The following is a 27,235-nucleotide window of genomic DNA, read 5'->3' as shown; positions in this document are numbered from 1 at the left end:
GAAAAACAAATGGCAAGAGGCCCATAAGAGTCTGGTAGTGTGATTCTTTTTCTGAAATTCATATGCTGATACATACACTCAACTATCCAACTTCTATCCTAGATATGATCTTGCTACATTTAATTTCAAAGTTGCGTGCTACAGTGGAAATCCTGGGAACAAACCACAGAGAAACAGCACACATAGCACCAACATACAATTCCTCCTAAAATATGAGGACCTATGACAAATATGAAGCTCATTCATAAAGAGGTGTCTATTGGGATTTATATTGAAAATTAGCTGCAGCCTTGTCCAGCTCTTGTTTTGTCTTTGTGATGGTGTCATGTTCGTTGTGAAAGACACAGTTCTATGACTACACTTGAGACTGAAAGACAAAGCAGGAAGCAAAAAGAACACTTGCATATTTTCATTAAGAAAATAAAATAAAACCTAAGTTAAACATTTCTATGACTTGCTTATCAGTCAAGTTTGTTCCCATGCAAAATCATCCACTTAAGACTCAGTGCTGCTGCTCTTTCCAATTTACTCTCATGTTCTTACGTGAACACATTTGGCTGTGACCTCTATGAGAACTTTCCTGAAGCATAAGGCATTACCTGGCGCTGGAAATTCAGTAACCTAAGGGCTTTCAACTCCACTGTAGCTTTGGTTCGCAGATCAGGGGGCAGAGAACCTGGCAAGTTCTCCAGTTCCTGGATTCTGTGGGCAATTCGAGCCTGAAGCCTAAGTAAATAAAAAACTTGATAAGACACTGGAAGAAATCTGTACATGGTTATCAAAATTACACAATAGGCAATTTATCTCAGGCATTTATTTGTCTTTTACTAATTGTTTCTGTCAGAGGTGACATTTTCCCCTTCAAAAAGAAATTACTGAATAATCAAAATACCTCTTGGCCCTCTTCCTGATTTTCATTATATGCATAAAAACCAACTTGGGAATTTTCTTTCACTCGTACTATATAGCATTCTGTTTTGAAGCAAAAGTGATAAATATGGTTTTGTGCACTCTGTAATCAGTAACAGCACATACAGAACTTTCCTTACTATCTGGAATTCTACTTGCTTATTTTATTTACAAATTAAAAATTCATTAGTACAGTATTCACACTTACATAGCTTTTACACTGTAAATCAGATTCTATTTCACTTTTCCTTTACAAGCTCCTTTTGTATTCATGTGCAAATTCAAGAGAGAAAGAAAGCAAGAATAATGGACAAGTCAGGCAGAACTTGTTTTTTTCTATTTTTTACGCTGAAAACCAAGATCACAGGGCTACCAGCTACATATTTTTGATGGGTTTCTGTGTATTTCCATAACCTGTATTTTTTTCCAAGGCAATAAAACAACAGATTCCAAAATTTGAAGATCTAAAGGCCCAGGAAAAGGAAGGTATCTGATCTCCCTGTACACCACAGGATTCACAAAGCTTATCTTTACTTTCACAAAGTACACAACATGAGATCACATTAGGAAAAGGTGTCTGCTGCAGTTTTCCTGCAATTAAGACTTTGGAACTGCCATGAAGAGAGAACAAAAACACTTTCAGTAGGGATTCTTCGCATACAGTAATAGCTCTTGCCCTGCCCTTTTGTCCTCTCATCACTCCACAGTATTAGCACAATGACATAAACTTTCATGCATTCAACATGCCAGTCTCACAGCTGGAAAGCAGATCACACAGGAAGCAAAATGGCTGGACCTGATGATATACGGAGTCAGAACAAATAAAAATATTAGTATTTCAAAGAAACTGCATTCTTCAAGACATGTACAATTTGAAAAGCAACTGGAATCACCTGTGCAGTTACAGACATCTCTTCTGTAATAGTACTCCTTCCTAAAACTATGCATTGTTTAATACTACTAAAACACTTAAGAAATTCCTAATAAAAACGAGGTAATGCTGTGTTACCACAGAACACTAACTTAAATGTCCTCAAGAGAGAAGAAATTTGAAGCAGAATTAGGTTAGTTAAGTTTTTCACACAGATTGAAAAGTAAATTAAGAAGAAAGCTCAATTAAAAGCTACAGATATTTGTACAAGCACAGAGAAGTTCATGGTTCTCATAGGAAAATTATTAATTCAGAAAATGTCATTGGCATATTTTGTTCTTTCAAGGGTATGTACTACACTTTAAGAAGTCCACATTTTGTTCACTGCACCAGTCACTAGGCTATTAAGAAGAGATTTTAGTGCACCTAAGGATGCAAAATCTTGAGAATTAAGTGGTATTCTTAGAGATTCAGTATACTGTCACATATCCATACAAAGACAAGGAAAATACTATTCAAAATTACTGATGGGTGAGAATGACTGTAGTTCATTGGACTAATGCAGTCCTCATGGAAAAACACTAATATCTATTAAGTAAGCAGAATCCAAAGGAAAAAGTTCCCTAGATGCTTTTTACAAGCTCTTGAAGGACATAATGTTGCCATTTAAAGGATGTATTTAATTCATCTTTGCAGTTCAGCAACTTGTCTTCATCTTTGAAGAAAGAGGCTACTACATCTGTACACAAAGACCTCTTTCCAAAGTATGATGTACACCTCTCCCTCATTAACTGAGGTCAACAGCAGAGGTCATGTACATGGTCTATTAAGAAACAGAAATGTGTATGCAGTAGCATGTACCCTGCCCCAAAAGTCTGCCATTACACACTTTAGAGATGTGTATACAACAAGAGAAATGGCCAAACACTTCAGTGATTCATTTTTTATCATGTAACTCATGAATTACCACTAAATTACTGTCTCCCTAGCAGTACACTTTTCAGCTTTAGTCAAGAAACACCACATTAAAGGCCCCTATTGTGGTTTAACCATGTCCAGCAGCTAAGAAGCACTCACCCTCCACCCTACCCAGTAGTATGGAGGGAGAACCTGAAGAGTAAATATAAGAAACAAACTCATTGGCTGAGACAAAAACTCAGGTTAATAATTAGAAAGAATTTTTTAAAAAAAAGAGATTAAAAAAAAAAGAGATTAGAAAATAAAATCCACGACAAACAAAAAATGCAAATGAAAATATTTTCTCACCATGAACCAACGACGCTCAGTCAGTCCCTGAGAAGGGCAACCTCACCAACCTCCCCCCCAGCTTCATATGGTATGGCACATCCCTTTAGTCAGTTGGAGTCAGATGTCCTGGCTGTCCCCCCTCTCAATTTTTCGTGCATGCCCAGCCCACTCATTGGTGATTCAGTGTGAAGAACAGAAAAGGCCTTGACATCATGTAAGCAATTGCTTAGCAAGAATTAAAACATCAGTGTCTTATCAATGAAAAAATCCAAAACATAGACCCGTACAAGCTACTAAGAAGAAATTTAACCCTATCCCACCCAAAACCAGTATAGTCACTGAGTAAACCCAGACTATAACTTTCAAGAAATCTTAATTAAGATTTCAAGCTCACACTTTCCTACAATAAGGCAGCATATCAATATTTAACCTTTTTTGTCAATTTATATGTTTGAAATATGAATCCCTAAAATAGCTATCTGATAATTCTCTCTTTTCAGGAAAATGAGTAACAAATAGTTTTCTAAGCATTTCTCACTATAACTAGTAAGAGATTTTAAGAGACAACCATTTCATAAGATTTGCTAACTTTACTGGCTTCAGGATACAAAAGTTTATATTGTTTTTTTTTTACTCCCATTTTATGAAGAAAGCGTGAATATAACATGTATTAAACTTGCCAGTAGTACAGCTGGCACTGTCCTAAGCACAAAAGCTATTCAATTGCCTTTTTCAAGGTTTTTGTCTGCTGTTTCTTACACAGTTCTAAATAATGAAAATAATTCCAGAAGTTCTAAGCATTCTGGTACATAAAGCAAAATCAAATTCCAGCAGAGTTCAAGATTCTTTCTGACAGAAAAATATGTGGGAGTGTTCATCAACAGCTGCCTGAACATGAGCCAGCAGCGTGCCCAGGTGGACAACAAGATCAATGGCACCCCGGCTTGTATCAGAAATAGTGTGCCCAGCAGTGCCAGGGAAGTGTTTGTCCCCTTGTACTCAGTTCTGGTGAGGCTGCACCTCAAATACTTTACCCAGTTCTGGGCCCATCATTACAAGAAGGACACTTTGGTGCTGGAGTGTGTCAAGAGACCAGCAACAAAGCTGGTGAAGGTCTGGAGGACAAGACTAATAAAGAGTGGCTGAGGGAACTAAGGTGGTTTAGCCAGGAGAAAAAGAAGCCCAGGGGATACTCTCAACTTTACAACTATCTGAAAGGAGGTTGTAACAAGGTGGGTGTTGATCTGTTCTCCTGAGATACCAGTGATAGGACAAGAGGAAATAGCGTGAAGCCATGTCAGGAGAGGTTTATATCGGATATTGGGAAAAACTTCTTCACCAAAAGGGTTGTCAAGCATCGGAACAGGCTGTCCATGGAAGTGGTTGAGTTACCACCCCTGAAGGTACTTAAGAGAAACACAGAGTGTTGATCAGGGACATGGTTTAGTGGTAGATATGGCAGTGCTGGGCTAATGGTTGGACTCAAAGGTCTTTTCCAACCTAAATTTTTCTAGAATTTTACTAAAAAAGCCCACATCATTATTTACACGCCACAATAAAAAGTAAAATCCTTCTGCAGAATCTTCATCAAACTTCCACCTCAATCTGCCAAGAAGATTCAGGTATCTAATTAGAACCTAATGGATACATCGTATCTGGCAACTGGTTCTCCACATCAGTAAATCCAACACCACTATTTCCTATCACTCCTCATTTTCCTCCATTTATGCATACTGAGACAACAGTTTGGCATAAATACTGCAGTGAAGTAGGGCTTGGAAAGACAGAAGGAGCAACAATTTGAGGTTAACTAATGTAGAAAATGCTAGGCCATGTGATTCTTATCTCAGATTCATGCTACAATTCTTCACTCAGAGCACTGTGAAACTGTATAATGGTGTAAAATGTACCAGCATTCTGAAAAAAAAGTTAGAAAATACTGATTGCTCATGTTGAAATAGCTATGGCCATTCAGTCCTAAGGTAAAACAGGTAAGGCTGACAGAACAACCGCAACAATACATCAATAAATTATTTAAGTGCTATCAGATGGAAAACATTCTGGGATTAAGGTCTGGATTCTGGATATGGTGCTACATCCTAACCCACTTCATGGTGTTCTACCTTCGTAAAGCTCAAGCCATGAAACCAGTCTTCACTGAGATCACTATCCCTTTTGGCTACCTTTCCCTGCAAATTCATTGTTACAGTAACTGGAAGGTGCATCATCAGCATTAATTAAATTTGTTTTTGTAGTGTCACTAACTCATCAGCCTTTCTACCCTAACTGTTCTCCACTAACTTGTCTTTTGTTTACAAATTTGAAAGCTTTCTCCACTTAATTGGTTTCTCAGTAGACTATAAGGATTTTGATTTTCTAACTTGCAGCGTTTGCAGCATCCAAGTAATACACTAACCCAGTTGAGTCCTTGAGCTTGGTTTAAACTTACCTGGTTTGCAATGATACTGACAGTGTGCTTTACTAGTTTATAATTTAGGGTAGAATTAAATCATTGCTTGGTTTGAAGTTTCCATTCTTCTCTTTGACACGCTCTCTCTCTGGAAACTGAGTCACTGAAGTAGTTGATTGCAAGGAGTTTCACTTGAGAAAGCGAAAAAACAACAATCTGCATACACATTTGAATCTTGTTATTCATTTTTACCTATATTCACGTTCTTGGAGTATTTCAACAGGATCCAATCCTTGCGGCTTCTGGATAGGGCTGATGCGATTCTGCTTTTGCTGCAGCTGCACAATGGGTGAAGGTTGTCCAGGTGGTGGCTGTGGTACAGAAGGCCCAGGCATAGCGGTTGCAGGCTGGGCTGTGGGAGGAGCAGGAGAAGGCCTCCCACTCGGGGGTGGTGCAGGAAGCTTTTGCTGTGCACTGGAGACACTCATATCTGGGGCTTGGCCTGAATCATAAAAAGCAACATGAAATATGTCATGCAGGAAGAAAATCAAGATGGCTTCTGAAAAAAAGTGAAGCTAAGGTAAATATTCAAAATCACCAGAAAAAGCACAATGAGATAGATTATTCTTCATATTTAAAAAACATACTAAAATGTAAGTATACATTTAAAGAAGTGGTCCAAAGAAAAACAAACACTTGAAAACTTTATGGCATTTCTTCAGCCATTTCTGATGATTTTTAATTCTTGCATTAGAAGTAAAACAGCTGTACAACCGATTTCATGTCAGCATAAGACCTAACTCTGGTCTTGTTTACTATCCTTGCATCACCTAGAAGGTACCGATAATCACAGCCTGACAATAAGCAGAAGTAGCACTGCCTTTAGAGCTGTATCAGAATCTGATTAGCCATACTCAAATTTCTAAAATTGTACTTAGAAGTACCTGTCATGCATAAATAGCTCTTGTTTCGTTAATCTCCTCTTAACTGTATTGAAAATACTATTCATTCAATTAGTTTATCTTACAGTATTCTAATTGTCTTGAAAATTAACACCTCAGTTTACATGAAATTAGTATCTGCTATTTACAGACACACTCACAGATTTAAGTATGCTGTTATGACGTCACTCGCAATCAAACGTTCAAAAATTTCCAAATTATCACTAATAGATATTACAATAATAATGATGTCACTCTGACAAGTCATAACAATTTAATGCTATGAAAAACAACTACTAAGAACATCTGCAATCTTATAATCAACTGTAATTCGAACCCAACATTCTCCTATCTAGACAAAAAGGATCCTGCAGAGATCACCATTTCTCATTCACACATCTGCACCAAATTTCAGAAAAGGAACCTGAGCACAATCTGTAGATTTTGTATTTAGCAACACCACACTTCAGCTTATAAAAAAATAAGGAAAGAAAGCAAGCCCACCAAAAGTCTCTGTGTAGCCTCAGTTTTCAGGGAATTGTGCAAACTAAACTCTAAAACAAACACTATCACAAACAACCATGTAATGAATGAAAAATAAATGTAAAGAAAGATTCAAGGTCTTTAAAAATATCTAAAATAAAACCTTCAAACAGATACAGCAAGGATAGATAATGTTTTTTCTTATAAAGAAAAAAGAGCAATGAAAAAAGAATAAGACAAAGAGCAAGCAGATTAAACATGACAGAGATATTATTATGACATATAGGGTCATTTAGATAAAACTATCCATCTAGTAATTATGTACATCTGACATCATTTTTAGTAGCAGTATTTGAGCTAGAAGGCACTGTGCCAGGTAAACTCATACATACAACCTCTCAAGAAACACTTTTCCCCTCTTTATTATCCTACTCAAATTTTAAGTACTTGTTGGGAGTATTCCAAGAAATGCAATTCTACATCTGATTACATATTAGTACTTCATTTTCTTCTTATGTTGCCCTAAGTAGCTCACTACTGACAGAGAAATTTTTATTACATCGATTACCATGAAGTCATCACTGTCCCCAGACTTACTTACAAGAAACAACATAACAATATAACATTCCTACCATACAAGAAGCGTGTGTTATTCACAAGCCTGCAATACTCTATTTTTAAATCTCTATTTAAAAAAAACAAACAAAAACCGTCAAGCGATATATGTTACAACAGATTTGTAACTCTTCTCCATACAATACTTCTTCAACTCAACTTTGAAATAATAAAACCGGCCTGTAAACTGAGATCTGAATGATTTGCTTCAAAACCTGAATATTATGCAGGAGGAAAAAAAGTTAGACCATTCATTAAATCTCAAAGACTACACTGACTTTTCAAAGCAATTCAACTTAAACAAAAAATAAACAACAACAAAAAAACAGTGTAATTCTACCATGGTTTGAGAAGTTTTGTTTACAGCAGCAAAGGTTATAGCTGAATACATGTTTGCTGCAGTTAAGCGTGCTCAGAACATAACTTATTAAGTAGATTTTACAGGTGTCCCTCACGCCACTTACATATTTCATTCTGATTGTAAAAAGGTCTTTCATGTTCAGGCTGCCTAAAAATTGCAGCAATTTCATGTGATCCACTCATTCATCAATGTATAAATGGTCAGACTCTCCTTGATTTAAGTCCTATGCAACATAAAGGTTACACTATTTTTTTTGCATGCCTTTTTTTTTTCTGCTCTTCATCTTTTCCCCAAAATCTACCCACACTGTTCAACCATAACTCTGTACATGACATGAAATTAGCATTATACTTTGCTGTACCTTCAGTCCAAGTTTTTGTGGTAACGGCAGCTGTATGTCCAGGCATTCCCGGAGCAGGCCCTGGTCCAGTTGCAGTGCCACTTATTGTATGTAACCCAATACCTGCAATTTGACAGAGGAAATAAAATTAAGATGCAAAGCATTTCTAAGTATTCAAAAATCATTCTGCTTTCTAGCATGCTAGCCAAGCAAGTAGTGCTTTTTCCTCATTAAGAATTTAACGATTTAAGTAGATTTTAGTGTGGAAAAAACACATGTAATGAAGCATATTAAAATCGTGTCTTCTAAAGAAGCCCTTATGTGGTAGAAGCTGTATCTACTAAAATGAAGTAACCAGAGAAATTATTAAAACCGTTACTAAAAAAAATAGCATCATCTTAACACTCATTTCTAAACTCAGTAATGGGAGTGTCCAGAAACTAACACATTCAGGGCATTTAATGTAACATAATTTTCTTAGGACCAAAATATGCTTGCTTTCTGCATTATAACATCTACTATTATTACTAGGAGAAACAAAGTTTTCTTTTCCTTATGTTCTTCACTTGACAGCATACTATAGAGTGTTTTTTACTTTCAACAACCTAAATAATCAGGCAGCTTGCTACAGACTTTTTAATCTACTTTTCTGCAAAGTGACAAGAGACTGAAAACATACTCTAAGAAAAATAGTAAAATTTACATCCATAAAATATGATTAACATCCAAAACAATTCAGTCAGGGCAGACACAATACTGCACAATGAAATCACTTTTACATCAGTTTTCACAATATACTATTAATACCTAGTGCTTTATGCACTTGCTCAAGCTTAAAACCAAATGCCAGAATAAAGTTCTAAATTAGAGTCCTGGATAGCAGATGGTTCTTAAATCTTCCACAGGTAGAACTTCAAGAATTACTTCTGCAATGGCACAAGGCGTAGATTCACTTACCAGACTGTCTGTTGAAGGCAGCTGGAGGCTGCTGCTGTTGAATGCCAGGCAGGGTCCTCTTGCCCTGAACAGCAAGCTGAAGGTTTTCAGGTAAAGGCTGCCCTCTAGCAAGCATTTTGTATGCTAGAATCTGAGCCCGCAACTGATGCAGCTGTACAGGGCTGAAAGGGGAAGGACCTCTGTTAGGCTGATTCATAACTTGTGGGTCTCCTGGTATAATTGGTCCTGGCTGGCTGGGAGTCATTTGGGGTGGAGTTGGACCTCCTCCAGACATTGGACTGGACACATGTTCTGGTGCTCCTAGTGGAGATGGGTGTGGAGACATATAACCTAAAACAGGTAAAAGGATCAGAAACTTAATTCTCTGGTTAGTCAAATCTAAACTATATCTGTTTCTTTTAAAACTACATAAAGCATAAAAATGTCTCAAGTCAGGACAGCTGTAATACTGTCTGCAAGAACAAAAGTGCAATCTGAAGTCCTACAATAGCCTGAGTTATTGAGATAAACTACAATTATAATAATTCTTAAAAATAACAATTACTCCCACATTTTGCAGAAAAGACCAAAGTCCAATAGTAAGACAAACTAAATCATAAAATACAATATGGAAGCGTCAGGACATGGTACTGTTTCACTTGAAAGTTGGACAAATATTTAATTGTGGAACATATGCAGTACATTCTGTATATTTTACAGCTTAATATTACAAGGGGTTTTTTTATGCACATACATCAAGGAATATTTTTTCACCAATACAGGTCTTCTTTGCAAAACCAACAAACAGGAACAGAAATACATGGTATTCAACTTCTGTACAATTGCTCTTTAATTTATACAGATTAAAGGTTTAAGTGGGACACAGAACGTTCAATATCTTTTAACACCTGGGTGCTCAAGAACTTGGAACACCAGCTGCAAGCATAAAGCTCACCTTATGAAGAAGCTGCTGAAAACTGTGTTACTCTATAAAGTTCTGGGAGAGCAAGCACAGTTTTGAAGTGAACAGTGCTTACTATATTAATTGTGAATGCAGTGGTTTTAAACCACTGAATTTTAATTCCACTTTGTACATATTTCACTGAGCTTCACAATGCATCTATGAAAAGAGAGTAGAGATTTTTGTAAGATTTCCAAGACTATGTATCATGTATATGAAGAATGATCCTTCAGATAATGCATAAACAGATTTTAAGTATGTCCACCAAGAGTAAAAGGGAAGTAATAACATTTACCTCACTCACTCTGGTATTGAGGAGCACAGATAATGCTCTCATCAATTTGAAAAGTCTAAAAAAATCTTTGAAAGGAAAAAACAAAAAATATTCTTTAGCAAGGGACAGACCACTGAACTGCAAAGTTCACACATTCATGGCTCTGTGACACCAAATCTACTCTTTCTCCAATCTTCCTGACACTTTGAAGTGAAACTGAATCCATTTCTTCTATAGATTGTGCAGATCACAGAAGTAAAAAATTTGCTCTCTCTTTAAAATCACTGTTCCTACTGGCCCTTCAGTAAGGGCAACATAAGCAACATCTCAAACTAGTCTCAACTTTTCTGAGGTGGCAGCTGTAAGACACTAGAACTTACACAAGAGGTTAGATGACAGTGCTAGAAGAATTTAAAGTCTGTCAATGCTGAGATCTGGAGACGAAAATATTCTACAATAAAACTTACAAATGTCTGAGATAAAGGACAAAGAACAGAAGCTTTCAACTCTTTCCCTTTTTTAGAAAAGGGAAAATTAGGTACTAGTGGGGAAAAAGGTTTATGATGGAAAATGACCAGGTAAGACAGAAAGCTACAATCCTGTAACTAAAGAAGGTGATAGCATGAAGGGAAGAAGGCTCTAGTGAGAATAAAAAAAATCATGTTGTTCAAGAGAAAAATATGCAAGTGACAGGAGGACTTCAAGAACGGGAAAAAAAAGCCTTCAAAAGTTAAAATTATTGAAGTTATTCACAAGGTCAATACAAAAAATTGTTTATCCATCCACTGGTGGTGATAAAAGCTATGATAAATAACTGTAAGTTTACTGCAATTACCTATCTTCTTCCATTAGCTTACTTTTGGCTCAATTTAGTTGTTGGTTTGGGTTTTTTTTAAGAAAAGAGAGGAAGCTATAAATCCCTCTTGTTGAGCCCACTGCTTTAAAAGAACAACCACTGCGCTACAACAAAAAACAAAATATACAACGGCATTACTGTTTTATACTATATAATGGAGTTTATTGCACTGCTTATCCATTATTATTACATTTCTAAATCTCAATTTAAACAGCACCTACTTCACATTACACTGTTTTCAAAACTGCATTTCAAAGAAAGGTTTCTTTCCCCCTTTAAATTATGTTGTCCAAGTTATATATTCATTAATCACTCACTGATAAACTTTAGACCCAGGATCTTGAAATCCATCTAGGCTATAAAAAATCTAAACCTGTGGTGTAAGATTGTTTTCAGTTGTTCGGTGAACAGTTGTTTTCAGTGCCGACAGTTCAGCTGAAAGTCTATGACTACGTTTTGCAGAAAGGAGTCTTAAAAAGCAAGCATTTCTTGAGCTTTATGCATGTATATTACACTATCTCTCTCCCTCAAGGTCTTGTGCATTAGTATTCTTGACAATAGGAAACTAGGCTTGATGAGAGTGAGAATGAAAACAAAGTTCCAATAAAATGTCTCAGGGAAAAAAGCAAAGGCTTGCAAATTTCTTGTAAAGATTCCAAAAAGTGGCATTTACACAAACTAAATTTTGTGACATTACGTGGAAATTTTCCTCTTAGATTTGGAAACTTTGAGAAGATTCAGGAGTGTGAAAATACAGGCAGTCACAAGCCTGTCCTAATAGTCTCTATGATGTTGGGTTTTTTCCAGCTTCATTACATATACTCCAATACAGGTGAGCATGAACACACTAAGTCTGTATAAGGACATACAAAAGATTCACAAAGACCGAGTCTCATAGCATATATCAGAAAAGAAAACAAGTTAAAGACATAGTCTGTGTTTAACATACAAGCAAAAACAAATAATCTTTAGATCTGAAACATATAAAGAGTAGAAGACATAATATTAGGAAAGGGATATCAAAGCCCATTATTTCAAGCTGTAGTAACTACAAAGCTTTATCAGATTTCTCTCAAGTCTTATCTAGGTGAGTTCTGAAATCTCAAATGATGGTGATTCTTAATCACTCTCAGTGAATGTTCTTTCCCTTAAGCCCCATCAGAATTTCACTTAAAAAACTTCTTAGTAATACTTCTTGTGCTTCTGCCATGCACCTCTGAGGAGAGTTCTTCTATGTAATGCTTTAATGGGTTGTAGAAGAGCTTACGTGAGAATTCCTCAAGTTTGCAGCAGTTAAAAAACACTGCTTTCTTAACCATATGCATCAGTAGCAACACTTTCTTCATCTCAGTTAATAACTTGTTCAACAAAAGTATATCACAAAGCATCATAAACAATGTATATTCTGTACAGTATTGACACTGCAAGAAACCCTAGTTCTAACACTTTATCTAACACAAGTATTTTTTGGAGGGTGGACTGTTTATTTAAAAAGTTTCTGCTAAAATTCCTTTTAATTTTACTTCAATTAAGACAAAGAAAGAACATCTTCCTCATATGTCTTCAAGCTGAAAAATCAGAAAGGTAAGAATTGTATCTTTTTCTTCTCCACTTTTAATGCTACTATGAAACAGAGGAGAGCAGATATTAATTAAAAACCCTGGTAACAAACAGTATGTAGAAAGAGTCAAGGTTTTACCAGTACAAATACTTGAATATTCAACAAAGTTCTTGACTCCCCACTAAAAATTAACAAGATTTAAATGACATCAATTCTTTTAAAATTCTCAGTAATGAGAATTTTAAAGAAAGGCCTCATGTGCAAGTCATTTAAAACCAGGATTGCAGAAGTAGACTGTTGAAAGGTTTCATGCTGGCAGGCAGATGGATAAGGTGCCAGACCTTTTCTCATCTTTAAAAAGTTAAAAAAAAATCAGAAAAAGAAGTGCAGCTAATTTTAAGAACAGTAGGGACAATGAAAATTGTTTGTGAACTAGCAGCAACTTGAGGACAAAATCATAGAATCACTTTGATTGAAAAAGATCTTTAAAATCATGGAGTTCAACCATTAACCTCATATAGCCAATCTCACCACTAAACCACGACCTTCAGCACCTCATTTATGCATCATTTAAGTATCTCCATGGATGGTGACTCTACCATCTCCCTGGGCTGCCCACTCCAATGCTTAACAACATTCTCAGTGAAAATGTTCCTCCTAATCTCTTATATAAACCTCCCCTGATGCAACTTAATGATTTCTGTAAGTTAAACTTAATTGGTATATCTTTATAAATTCAACAAATATTGCACGGTAATTAAAAATACACACAGATCAAGTCGCAGAACCTTTAATCCCTGCAGTGCTTATGCTTCCACTTACAAATAGCAAACAATGACACTCGAATTGTTCAAATTGGTCTGTATTTCACTGTGGTATGACAGTAACTACATTTAATTTGTTCCAAATTCCAGAAATACACCGAAATTGTTTACTTCAGTCCATTTACACATTTTTATTAATTCTTCCTAATAGAAATGATTTTATTTTATAAAAAATATTTGGATTATTTTTGCAATTTCTCCCCATTCCTCTTACAAAAATAAATCTAAACATAATTTTCATTCTGGATAGCTGTGTTTAACAACTTACAGTAAATGCCATACTTCTAATATCAGTATTTGTTTTTTCAGCACAAAGTCATTCATGGAGGCTGAAGGCAGTGTAACATAATTCAAATTCAGTTACATATAGAAAGGTTACTATTTAAACTGCTAAATATGAAGCTGGAACATTTTTCCTTTCATTTAACCTATAGTAACATTAAAAGCAAGGTTTTAAGACTAAACAAGGACATAATTGTGTATAACTTCAAGAAAATAAAATTGCTCATCAGAAATGCAGTGTTTCCTTGTCTCCAATTTTGCAGCATGAGTGTAAACTAACTGTTGAAGAGAAGGTTATCAATTCAGACTATTTTTCCCCATAAATTTGTCAGACCTCTGAAAAACATGTAAATGTGAAAACTTGTCTTGGGGTAGTAGAAGATTCTTCCTACATGACCAGCATCCCACTGAGCGCCAAGAAGAAAAACCAACCTTAATTTAATACAGTTGCACACCTTATTTTAGTAATTACTATTAGTTTAAAAAATGCAAAAATCTCAAAACAGTGCCATTCAACCAGTAAATGAGCATTTATGAACAAAAGTACAAATTTCTTGCAGATTTAGCACAAAATCTTGCAGATTTAGCAAATGTTTATGATCCGCTTAACAAAATCATCTCACCTCAAAAAGGGTCAGTTAGTTATTTCTTAACGCAGATTGTTAAGAACCACTACTTTCAAAATGCTTTATTGACTTGCTCTATGTAAGTTCAGTCATCTTTATTTCAAGATAATTCACTCACAACTGTACATTCGATTTACCTAAATTGTATCTACAATTACATGTGCAGTTTGCCAATTTATTTCTAATTTATCACCCACATACATAAACATGTATTTTATAAAAATTCCAGTTTTTGTACTTCTTTTGCAGCAGCTTCTTCTTTAAAAAAATATACTAATGAGAACTGTACACTCCATAAAAAAGAATGATGGCCTACGCATTTATCACAACTGTTCTACCCAGAGCTCTAAGAACAACAGCATTTTATGAAGACTATCCATCTTTCCATGCTCAAAGAATTAAAAACATTGTTTCCTCCTCTAGCTTACCAGTTCTCTCGAAGCCTGTTTACAGGTACACAGGTTTCCGGCAATGAGACACCATTATGGCTACAACAGTCTACCTAACTTGTCTATAATAAACTAAAGACTTCTTACCCTCTAAACAATCTCCTCCCTTCGGTCTATGGAGCACATGACAAAAACATCTGCCAATTTGAATTTCACATGACACAAAACATACCGTAAGTACCTGAATAATCCTTGTTGCAAAGGTTAATTATCCTCATTAAGTAGAATGCATGTATTTAATACAGTCTGAATTAATCTGAGGGCATCTAAATTCACTTTGATTTTTTTAAAGCCAATGGATTAATCTATTATAAGCCTTTCAAATGCCTAGAAAGGGCAGACTGATTGAGCCATCTTTTCATTCCCTCTCAGAGAAAATTTAAAAAATGGAATTCAATGTTCTTCAGGCAGAAAATGCAAGTCTTCTACATTTCCAATCATTCCTTTGTCTTCTAAATAAGGCACAATTTTACAGAATCACAGAATTCTATAGACCAGAAAGGACACCTAGCCCAACTCCCTGCTCAAACAGGGTCTCATCTACAGCAGGCTGTCCAGCAACATGTTCAATTGGATTTTTACTACCTCCATGGATGGCAACTCAAAAACCTCCCTGGGCAACTTACTGTACCATTCAGCCACATTTCTAGCAAAAGCATGTCTTCTTATGTTCCAATGGAATTTCAGGTGTTTCAGCTTTTGTCAGTTGTCTCCTCTTGTGTCACTAACAATCACTGGCTCCCTTGTTTTCACTCTGTCCAATCAGCTATTTCCAAGCCTCCTCTTTTTCAGGCTACACAGTTTCACCTCATTCAGCCTCTCCTCTTACAAAGGATGCTTCAAAGATTTCATACTACCTTAAACAATTCTCAACATCTCTCTGAACTGTAGATAATAGAATGGAATACAATACCACCATAGAACCTTCACATAATTCATTAGAAAATGTGATACAACTCCTCAATTAATATATCCCTGCCTCTGTATTCCACTGGTACATTACATCTCATGGCTGAAAACACTGCATATAGTAATATACATTGAAACCTACTATAATAACCGGAACTCTTTCCAGTCTTCTTGCTTTATATGGTAGTCTCACACCACCTCCAAAAAGGACCTCCTTTGTTCCTATACATACAATGCTGTTGGCTGTGCTAAAATCCATGCTAGAAAAATAAGTGCATTTTACAGAACATCCTGACCAGACTTTCTAAGTAACTTGTTCAATATCTACTGCTAAATGGCGAAACACTGGAACAGGTTGCCCAGAGAGGTTGTTTATGTCCCATCCCTGGAAACATTCAAGGTCAGGTGGGATGGGGCTCTTAGTAACCTGAAGACAACCTGAAGATAACCTGAAGATAACCTTAGTAACCTGAAGATGTCCCTGCACGTGGCAGAGGGCTTGCCTCTTATGTTCCAGCTTGTACCAATTGTCCTATCATTGGACATCACTGAGAACAGCCCAGCTTCATCCTCCTGACACTCACTCTTTATGTATTTGTAAACATTAATGAGGTCACCTCTCAGTCTCCTCTTCTCCAAGCTCAAGAGCCTCAGCTCCCTCAGCCTTTCATCGTAAGGGAGATGCTCCACTCCCTTCATCACCTTGATGGCCCTGCACTGAACTCTAAACAGCAGCTCCCTGGCCTTCTTGAACTGAGGGGCCCAGAACTGGACACAACATTCTAGATGTGGTCTCATAAGGGCAGAGTAGAGAGAGAAGAGAAACTCTCTTGACTTACTAACCATAGCCCTTCTAATACACTCCAGAATGCCATTGGCCTTCTTGGTCGTGGGGGCACATTGCTGCATCATGCTCATCCTGCTCTCCACCAGGACCCCCAAGTCTCTTTCTGCTACACTGCTCTCTAGCAGTTCATTCCCCAACCTGTACTGGTACATGGAGTTATTCTTTCCCAGGTGCAAGACTCTATGCTTGCCCTTGGTGAATTTCATTAGATTTCTCTCTGACCAGCCTTCCAGCCTGTCCAGGTCTTGTTGAATGGCAGCACAGCCTGCTGGTATGTCAGTCAATCCCCCCAGTTTAGTATCATCAGCAAACTTGCTGACAGTGCCCTCTGTTCCCTCAGCAAGGTTGTTAATCCTGGTCCCAGCACCAACCCCTGAGTGACTCCACTAGATACAGGCCTCCAACTAGACCCTGTCCAATTGATCACTACTCTCTGCCTTCTTCCCTTCAACCAGTTCACAATCCACCTCACAACCTGATCATCCAGCCCACACTTTCTCAGTTTGGCTGTGAGGATGCTGTGGGAGATGGTGTCAAATGCTTTACTGAAACCCAGATAAACCACATCCACTGCACTCCCACCATTTATGCACCAGGTTACGTCTTTATAAAAGGATATCAGGTTTGTCAAACATGACTTGCCTTGGTAAAGCCATGTTGACTGCTCCTAATGACCCTCTTATCCTTTAAATGTCTGGAGGCAACACCCCCCAGGATAAATTGTTCCAACACCTTTCCAGGGAAGCAGGTGAGGCTGACTGCTCTGTAGTCACCCGGCTTCTCCTTCTTGTCCTTTTTGAAGACTGGAGGGACATTTGCTTCCTCCAGTCCTCAGGCACCTCTCCTGTTCTCCACGACTTAGTAAAGATGATGCAGAGTGGGTCAAGCAGTGACTTCTGCCAGCTCCCTCAGCACCCGTGGATGCATCCCATTAGGACCCATGGATTTATGTACATCCAGATTACTCAACTGATCCTTAACCCAGCTGTCATCAACCAAACAAAACTCCTCCTTTAACCTGACTTCCTCTGGAGTCTGGGGCTCCTGAGGACAGTCTCCAGCAGTGTAGACAGAGGCAAGAAGCCATTCACTAACTCTGCCTTCTCTGTATCCTCTGTCACCAGGGCACCCACCCCATTTAACACTGGGCCTACATTGCCTCTAGTGTTAGTTTTATCTGCAATGTATATGAAGAAGCCCTTCTTGCCGTCCTTGACCTCCCTTGCAAGGCACAACTCCAACATGGCTTTAGCTTTCCTAGTTGCCTCCCTACAGTATAAGATCTTGTTTCTAACAATGTACCAAACTCAACTGAAGGTTTAGTCAGAAGATTTACCATGCATCTTTTAAGAGATTCTTAGAAAATTCATACTGTCCTCACCCCATGAATGTGAGCACAGGTAAGCCAACTCTCTTTTACCACATGCCCCATTTCCAGAAAATTTGTAGAAGCACTCATAGTCCATTGTTACAGGACTCTAACCCTGTGGTAAATCAGACTGAAAGCAGGTGGAAAGGCTATTAAGAAACCTGGTTTTTTTTCTCTTATCTGTAGACTAATGGGAAGAAAGCTTAGTGTATGAGACTTTCCCCAATATGTACCAGAACAGCCTCAAGTATTGTCACCATTTTTTGTTGAAAATTGTGTAAAAATAAAAAAAACTACAGACATAGAGACAAGAAAATACTCTTGAATAAAGTCACAAAGAGTATTTAAAATACTAGAACATGGCAATAGGGGAGCAGATAGGATTGTTTACCATCTCTTTAAAAAGCCTCCTTACATTAGAACTCCATTTATTTCTGTTTACTATTGCAATACCTGACAACATACACCAAAAAGAGAGCAGAGATCTATAACCTTTAGTCTGCCACAGCTTCTGCCAAACATCATCATCTTTTTGCAGAGCAACACATCTAGAAGTCTGATCTCAGCCAGCAGAGGAAAGATTAAAACAACTCAGAGTTACTTGTATAGAAAGCATTTTCAACTTATGTTCTTGTGTTTTGAGTACATTTTTGAATTTGACCTATCTTCATCTGCATTTTAAGGAATAAGTTCATTATAAGTAACAGACTGTTTCTGAACACAAAGTTAGGTAAAATTTTGTTCTCAGATGATCATGCTTGCATTATTAAAAGCAGTGCAAGTTTTAACTGGTAGAGAATGTGTCCCTGCAAAGTCAGCTCTGTTCAACTTGTTTGATTTTGAAAAGTGGAACGGAAAAACAGTACTTTCTAACATTCAAGGTCCCAGACAGTGATTCACTTGACAAAAGCGTTTCAGTCATAGACCACTGAAAATTCTCAAAGCAGATCAGGTTGAGTAATTTTGCTGATTTCTACCTGTCTTCTTCTGCAAGCATTTCTCTTACCCTATGTGATAAACACGTAAATACATCTAACAGGGACCATCTCTTAATAGATTTGTACAGAATATTTTAAATCAGGATCTTAATTTCAATAATGATTCTTCCAGTGTTGCTGTAATATACACAATATGCAAAGCCTCATCCTCTGAATTCATTTACACTAGGAGGTGTTACCAATATTCAATATACTGAGCTGCCTAAAGAATGCATGTCCTCTTATGCTGCAAACTGAAGTACACAAAGAAGGCATGTAGCAATGTGTTAAAAAGAGTTTCTTTTTTCTAGCATATAAAATTTTGGAAAAAAATAATCATCCTTTGACCCTACATTATAGACACTAAAGAAAAGTTTCTCCAGGCTTGTTTGGGTTTTTCTGAACCATCATTCCTTCACCACAGGATTAAAATAAATTATATTCTAATGTGTTTACATTTACAATTGTGAGGTGGGGCTCTTTTAAAGATGTGAACTGAAAATTGTAATAGACTTGGTCCAATTATTTGTCCCAACCACAGACTTGAATCTTAGCTTTTTCCCAAACACATGACTGATGGAAACTCCAAAAAACAAGGGGAGTTATTCACCTTGCCCTGTGGTATCAGTTCAGCTTTTCCAAACAAAGCTGAAATAGAGTAATTAGAAAGTCCATGGAACTACATGGAACAAAGAGGCCTCAAAATCATACAGCATGCTCAACACATATAAACCTTGGCTATGCTGGTCCATTGGACTCTGAGGTGGGCCCATTCCAGGGTGAGGAGGTCGCATACTCTTCATGGAGCCACAGTGAACATCTTCAACCATTCCTTTTTCGTGCAAGCCATCAATAGACTGTAAAAACAAAATAGGTATTTATACAGACATAGTAGATAAATCCACCATAAAAATCCAAAGTACTTTAAACCAAAATTTAAACAAATGCATAGACTACCAACTTCTCTTAGCAGTCATTCAAAATAAATACAGTGGGATCTTTTACCCCTGGAATCAGACATTCAGTGAAGGACAGATCACCATGAGTCTGTTTGTTCCCTCTGCTTCCTTTTTAGCCTTTTTTCCCTCTTTATGAACAATTTGGCAATGCCCAGGAGGCAAAGTGTCCACATACAAACACACAAACCATACTGGCCTCATATTACAAAGCAGTGTAAACCCAAACCAGCTTAAGAAAGTACAGCCTGTGGCTTGGCTCAAGTTATTTTTAGCCTAAACTTTGCCCTTTCAGTCACTGCTCTACTGGAATGCCGTTACCAGTTACTCTTCAAAACCAAAGGTGTCATCACAGGAGGTAACCTCTTCCTTGCAGGCAAAAACAAGGACAGGATGTCATAGAAGTGAAGACATAGTTCTACTCAAATACTTGTGCTCCCTACAGTTTCTATCACCTCATTCACTTCTCAAAAACTACAGTTCCCATGGTACTTGAAATGCTGAATGCTGTCAAGTGCCTTCTTCGGAAAGCGAACAGAATACAGCTTAGAGTCAGAAAAACATGCTGAAGGCGTGCAGGGGCATTGGAAAAGGCTTAATAATAGAAACTGAAGGACTCTAAATGTGAAAACAGGAGAACGAACATCAGAATGAACCTGTCTTAAGAAAACTAAAAATTTTACATAAGGATACAATGTTATTCTTGCACTCGAGAAGATATTATGCTCACTAACTTCTAACTTAAAGCTCTGCTAGGCTTTGTATTAAGAAGGAAGAGGCTGGCATCACTTACGTATATTCTCTCTCTGGAAATATGCAGCTCTGTCCCTCTCTGTAACACATGCACGCATGCACACTAAATGCTATTCTTGCAAACCCTAGTGTGAATGGAAACCCTGCAGACTGTTCTATCAAAATTCACACCTAATTATTGAGAATTCCTTTTAGAAAGAGTTAAGAAAACTTACTCCAGTGGAGTAAGTTAACCAGGCAGTTAACAAAAAATGTGCAGGAATTTATGAGTCACAGAGGACACTGTCACATTTCTTTTTTTGAAGCAATTGGTTGCACATGAACCAATTTGAGCAGATCTAAACATAGGTCAATCTTACTACAAGGAAAAAACAATTCTAAATTTTAACATGTAAACCCTTCACACAAGTTTTCTACTTCTTGCAATAATCAGATTTGATTGATCTTTAAACACGGGGGTTGGATTCTTTTTCTATTAGCATTTTTTAAGAATTTCAGAATCATTTTGCCTTATCAGAAACTTCGGGTAAAAAGGAGAAAACTTATAGAAAAGTAAAATGCTTTTTTATGTTTTAGCAAGTTATTTAGTTATCATGACAGTATAAACACATCTGCGAAAGGAATTCTTATCAGAAAGTGATCTGCATCAAGAAGCTATTTTTCATTACAAGAATTTGGGATATGGAGTAGGAATATAAAGACAGATAGCCAACACATTAAATATAGTTCCACTGTGCTAAGTAAATCCCAATGCCCTTTTCTGAGGCATGAAAATCCCTCCTTCTCCCTTTGCCCCTGTTTACAAAGGTAACCAATGGGGAAGGGTATACTCAGCAAACATTCTGCCCACAGATACTGAATACTACGCAAATTGAAACACCTGTAAAGCAAATTTTGTTCCTATTTTCTCATGGTATGTGTCAAGGACTAAACCTTTAGGGCCACCAAGAGGAGGAGAAGACTGTGCAGGGAATTGAGTCTGATTTCCAGAACAGAGGACTCTAGCTGTGCATATCTGTGGTGTGACTGCAGGGGTGGGTGTCACTGAACTAGTAAATGCATCGTCAAACCTCTGTGAATGCAGTCAGCTCTGAGAGGACTAAGATGAGACATAGCATGCATTCCCACGGCATCAGAAGTACGAGCACATAGAATGTGGAGGAAGGAGCTGGCATTAACAAAGAGTAGCAGTAAACAGGAAAACAAATACACGGGGTTTCAAAATAAAACTCTTAAAAATCAAACAGGAACATAAAGAACATGACCATACAATAAAACATCAAATGTAGGAATGCTTCTATGGAAAGAAAGGATCAGAATAACAGTTTTTTGTAAGGTAAGTACTTTTTAAAATAAAAAATAAAACCTGCAGCAAACTGAAATGCTTTAAGTCTAATGGAAGGCAGAATAGCTTCTGTGTTTTTGCAGAAAGTATGCAGTCTTGGCTCACCAGGGAGATCTCAGTGGACTGGAGGATGGCAAATGTGACACCCATCTACAAGAAGGGCTGGAAGCAGGATCTTGGGAACTACAGGCCTGTCAGCCTGACCTCAGTGTCATTGTGAGGCACATACAGGACCATCACGTGTTCAGGCCCAGCCAACGTGGCTTTATGAAGGGCAGGTCCTGTTTGACCAATCTGATCTCCTATGACAAGATGACTCATTTACTGGATGAGGGAAAGGCTGTGGACATGGTCTTTCTGGACTTTAGTAAGGTCTTTGACACAGTCTCCCACAGCATCCTCCTGGAGAAACTGGCTGCCCATGGCTTGGATGGACGTACTCTGAGATGGGTGGAAAACTGTCCGGATGGCCAGGTCCATAGAGTGGTGGGGAATGGAGTTAAATCCAGTTGTTGGCCGGTCACCAATGCTGTTCCCCAGGGCTCAGTACTGGAGACAGTTCTGTTTAACATGTTCACCAATGATCTGGATGAGGGGATTGAGTGAACCCTCAGTCAGTTTGCTGATTACACCAAGACAGGCAAGAGCATAGACCTGCTGGAGGGCAAGAAGGCTCTTCAGAAGGACATGGACAGGCTGGATCACTGGGCTGAGGACAACGGTGTGAGATCTAACAATGCCAAGTGCTGGATCCTGCACTTGGGCCAAAACAATCTCATGCAATGCTACAGGCTTCGGGATGTGTGGCTGAAAAGTTGCCAGGGGAAAAGAAACTGGGGGTGTTAATCAAGAGCCACTTGAACATGAGCCAGCAGTGCGCCCAGCTGGCCAACAAAGCCAATGGCATCCTGGCTTTTATCGGAAAGAGTGTGCCCAAAAATGGCAGGGAAGTGGTTGTCACCTTGTACTCAGTTCTGGTGAGCCTATACCTCAAATACTGTGTTTCAGTTTTGGGTCACTCACTACAAGGACACTGAGATGCTGGAGTGTGTCCAGAGTTGGGCAATGAAGCTAATGAAGGGTCTGGAGAATGTCTGATGAGAAGCAGCTGAGTGAGCTGGGGATGTTTAGCCTTAGAGAAGAGGCTGAAAGGGAGTTGTAGTGAGGTGGGGGTTCATCTCTTCTCTCCAGTAATGAATGTCAGGACACAAGGAAAAGGTCTCAAATTTCACCAAGGAAGGTTCAGATTGGAGATTAGGAAGAACTTTTTTACCAAGAGAGTTATTAAGCATTGGAACAGGCTGCCCAAGGAGGTAGTGGAGTCAACATCCCTACAGATATTCAAAATATGCATAGATGAGGTGCTGAGGGATATGGTTTAATTTAGTGATGGGATTGGCTAGTGCTCAGACTCAATTAGCTAAACTCTTTTCCAACTGTAACGACTCTACGACAAAACCAAAAGTAAAATTAATTAGAAACATATTAGGAAAGAGAACTCATTAGCACTTTTTGACTAGCAAAGCTGCAAAAAATGAAGATGGCATAAAGTTCTTGGAAGTTAATATTGGTTTTAATGATCACAGGACAATTTATGCAAAGAGACTTGTATTTCAAAAAATGTTTTTGCTCTAAAAGCACCTCCACTGTCCATGGAAAAACCCTGTAAAATAGGGGATGCAATTCAGCGGAGGACTACAAGAACAGAAAAATTGTTACTTCTCATACCTTCTTTGAACCACTGTGTAGTTACAAAGCTAGATGATAACTTTAAATCCAGGTAACAGGTTAAAAATTACAGAAAGGACCTTACATACAATTCAATTTAAATAAATTCTTCTGTCCTGTATAAGTTATTTAAGGTATCTTCCAAAATTACATTCTGGCAAGAGAAATTTAACCCATACTACCAATAAAACACTACTACCACAGTGAAGTATATTTTTTTCAGTCTTTTAGTATGACAGGACAGAAGTGATACAGAAATTAAGACAGTCAACTTTGGGCACACATTACTATTTTCATTGGTCCCTGTAGGTAAGAACAGCACAGAGCAATCCAGATACATAAACAGTGCTTCCAGAAACTAGAACGAGGGGTAAGCTTCAAATACATGCAAGCCCACACCTAAACACTCAGCAGACTGACAGACTTCACATAGTGTCTAATACATAAGTAACATTTTGCCTACATTGCTTTCACTTTGAATTTAGCAACTAAGGGCTTCTCACAGGCTGCACTGAATCACAGTTAACTACTTTCAGGTAAACTGTCAGCTTATAGAACTGTCCCTTTTTCTATTTCCTTCGTTGTTCTTAAAAAAAAAAAAAATGTGACAAATAAGCAAACAAACAAAACACCGTCCTCGAAATCAGAGACTGCGTAAATTTCTTCTAGAGTTGTACTAGACAAACTTTTGGAGTAGAAGTAGGCAAACTAGATTTCTTCTAGACCATGCAACCTGTATACAAACAAACATTTGTATTTATCAAATAACAATGTGTTGCCATATTAACTGTACAGCATAACTGCATGCATTAATGATGGACAATCAGACTGTGGTTGTCCCTCCAGTAGGGACTTAGACAACCAATCTCTCAATCTCTTATGACTAAAACATCATTTTACGTGAGGTCTCTACTGGTTTTTCAATAATAATAATACTTTCTTCTCTTTTTATTAATGTAAACATATACAAGAAAAATAACATAGGGAACATATCTGTTAAATAGAATCACAGAATCCTAGAATGGCAGGGGTTGGAAGGGACCTTTAGGGATCATCTAGTCCAACATCCCTGCAGAAGCAGGTTCACCTACATCAAGTCACATAGGAACATGTCTAGGCGGGTCTTGAAGACCTCCAAGGAAGGAGACTCCACAACCCCTCTGGGCAGCCTGTGCCACTGCTCCCTCATCCTCACAGTGAAACAGTTTTTTCTTATGTTTAAGTGGAACTTTTTGTGTTCCCGTTTCATCCCATTACCCCTTGTCCTATTGCTAGCTACAATAGAAAAAAGGGATGCCTCAATCTCCTGACATCCACCATTTAGATATTTATAAATGTTAATAAGATCACTCCTCAATCTCCTCTTCTCCAGACTAAACAGCCCCAGTTTCCACAGTCTTTCCTCATACGAAAGATTTTCTAGTCCCCTGATCATCTTGGTGGCCCTGCGCTGGACTCTCGCCAGCACTTCCCTGTCCCTCTTGAGCTGAGGAGCCCAGAACTGGACACAGGACTCCAGATGAGGCCTCATCAGGGCAGAGTAGAAAGGGAGAAGAACCTCCCTTGACCTGCTGGCCACACTCTTCTTGATGCATCCCAGGATGTCATTGGCCTTCTTGGCCACGAGGGCACATTGCTGGCTCATGGTTAGTTTTTTATCAGTCAGGACTCCCAGGTCTCTCTCTGCAGAGCTGCTCTTCAGCAGCTCGACCTCCAACCTGTACTGGTGCATGGGGTTGTTCCTTCCCAGGTGCAGGACTCTGAACTTGGCCTTGTTGAACCTCATGAGGTTCCTCTCTGCCCAACTCTCAAGCCAGTCGAGATGCCGCTGAATGGCAGCACAGCCTTCTGGAGAATCAGCCAGTCCTCCCAGTTTGGTGTCATCAGCCAACTTGCTGAGGGTACACTCTGTTCCCTCATCCAGGTCATTGATGAAGATGTTGAACAAGACTGGCCCCAGAACCCATCCCTGTGGAACTCCACTGGCCACAGGCCTCCAACTCGATTCTGTGCGATTGATCAGCACCCTCTGGGCTCTGTCATTCAGCCAGCTCGCGATCCACCTCACTGTCCATTCATCCAAGCCACACTGCCTGAGCTTTCTGATGACAATGTTATGGGAGACAGTGTCAAAGGCCTTGCTGAAGTCAAGGTAGATGATATCTGTTGCCCTCCCCTCATCTAGCCAGCTGGTTATGCCCTCATAGAAGGCTATCAGGTTGGTCAAACAGGATTTCCCCTTGGTGAAGCCATGTTGACTCTCCCTGATAACCATTTTTTCCTTCATATGTTCAGTGATGACATTCAGGATGAGTTGTTCCATCACCTTTCCAGGGATGGAGGCGAGGCTGACCAGACTGTAGTTTCCTGGGTCATCCTTCCTGCCCTTTTTGAAGACTTGCGTGACATTGGCCTTTCTCCAGTCCTCAGGCACCTCGCCTGTCCTCCATAATTGTTCAAAAATGATGGAGAGCAGCTTAGCAATCACATCAGCCTATTCCCTCAGCACTCTCAGATGCATCCCATCAGGACCCATTGATTTAGGAGCATTAAGCTAGGCAAAGAAGTCTTTAACCTCTTCTTCTTCCACCTAGGGCAAGTCCTCTGCTGTCCTGGCCATCCTGTTATCCTTGCTGGACTGGGCTTCCCAAGGGTCAGCCTTGGCTGTAAAGGCTGAAGCAAAGAAGGCATTCAGTACGTCAGCCTTCTCTACATCCTTGTTCACCAGGGCACCCTCAGTATTTAGCAGTGGGCCCACATTCCCCCTCATCATCCTTCTGCTGCTGAAGTACTTAAAAAAATATCTTATTACTGTCCTTAAGTTCCCTGGCTAAATTTAATTTTAGAAGGGCTCTATCCTTCCTAGTTGCACCCCTGCATGCCCTGGCAACGTTCCTATACTCTTCCCAAGAAGCCAGCCCCTGTTTCCACCTCTCACAGATGGCTGCTTTCTGCCTGAGTTGTCCCAGCAGATCCTTCCTCATCCATGGAGGCCTCCTACCTCCTTTTTCTCCTTTCTTGCACATTGGGACACAATGATCTTGGGCTTGGATGTTCCTAAGTGACCTGATCTAGGTGAACCTGATTCTGCAGGAGGATTGGACTAGATGATCTCTAAAGATCCCTTCAAACCCCTACCATTCTATGATTCTATGATTCAGATAATCCAAGATACAAGATTAACTTCCCTAGACATCTGCTGGAAGGCCTACACAGCTAGCCACTTACAATTGAGGAGGTTCCTGCAGTGCATCCATGGTAACTTCTTGATGCAAATGGTGGACATGTCAACTAGGAGAGGAGCTCTACTGGATCTTATATTCATGAACATGCAGGATCTAGTTGAAGTAGTAAAGGTTGAGGGCAGCCATGGCTGATGCGACCACAAGATGGTGGAGTTCAGG

At 38.6% G+C, this 27,235-nt stretch overlaps 1 protein-coding gene across 4 annotated transcripts in view; it reads right to left on the bottom strand.

Annotated features, from left to right (window-relative positions):
* SMARCA2 (SWI/SNF related, matrix associated, actin dependent regulator of chromatin, subfamily a, member 2) overlaps positions 1-27,235 on the bottom strand; it is a 117,533-nt gene that overhangs the window by 75,582 nt on the left and 14,716 nt on the right. For all 4 annotated transcript variants that reach the window (XM_062019527.1, XM_062019523.1, XM_062019524.1 and 1 more), the window contains 5 exons: positions 19,783-19,906; positions 9,136-9,465; positions 8,200-8,301; positions 5,691-5,940; positions 600-726 (listed from right to left, as the gene is read on the bottom strand). In XM_062019527.1, the coding sequence (XP_061875511.1) occupies positions 600-726; positions 5,691-5,940; positions 8,200-8,301; positions 9,136-9,465; positions 19,783-19,906 (933 nt within the window). The remainder of the gene's footprint in view (positions 1-599; positions 727-5,690; positions 5,941-8,199; positions 8,302-9,135; positions 9,466-19,782; positions 19,907-27,235) is intronic.

This window comes from Colius striatus, chromosome Z (genome assembly GCF_028858725.1).
Source record: "Colius striatus isolate bColStr4 chromosome Z, bColStr4.1.hap1, whole genome shotgun sequence".
Classification (NCBI taxonomy): domain Eukaryota; kingdom Metazoa; phylum Chordata; class Aves; order Coliiformes; family Coliidae; genus Colius; species Colius striatus.
The sequence above is the reverse complement of the archived record's forward strand: the minus strand, read 5'-3'. Positions and strand labels throughout refer to the sequence as shown.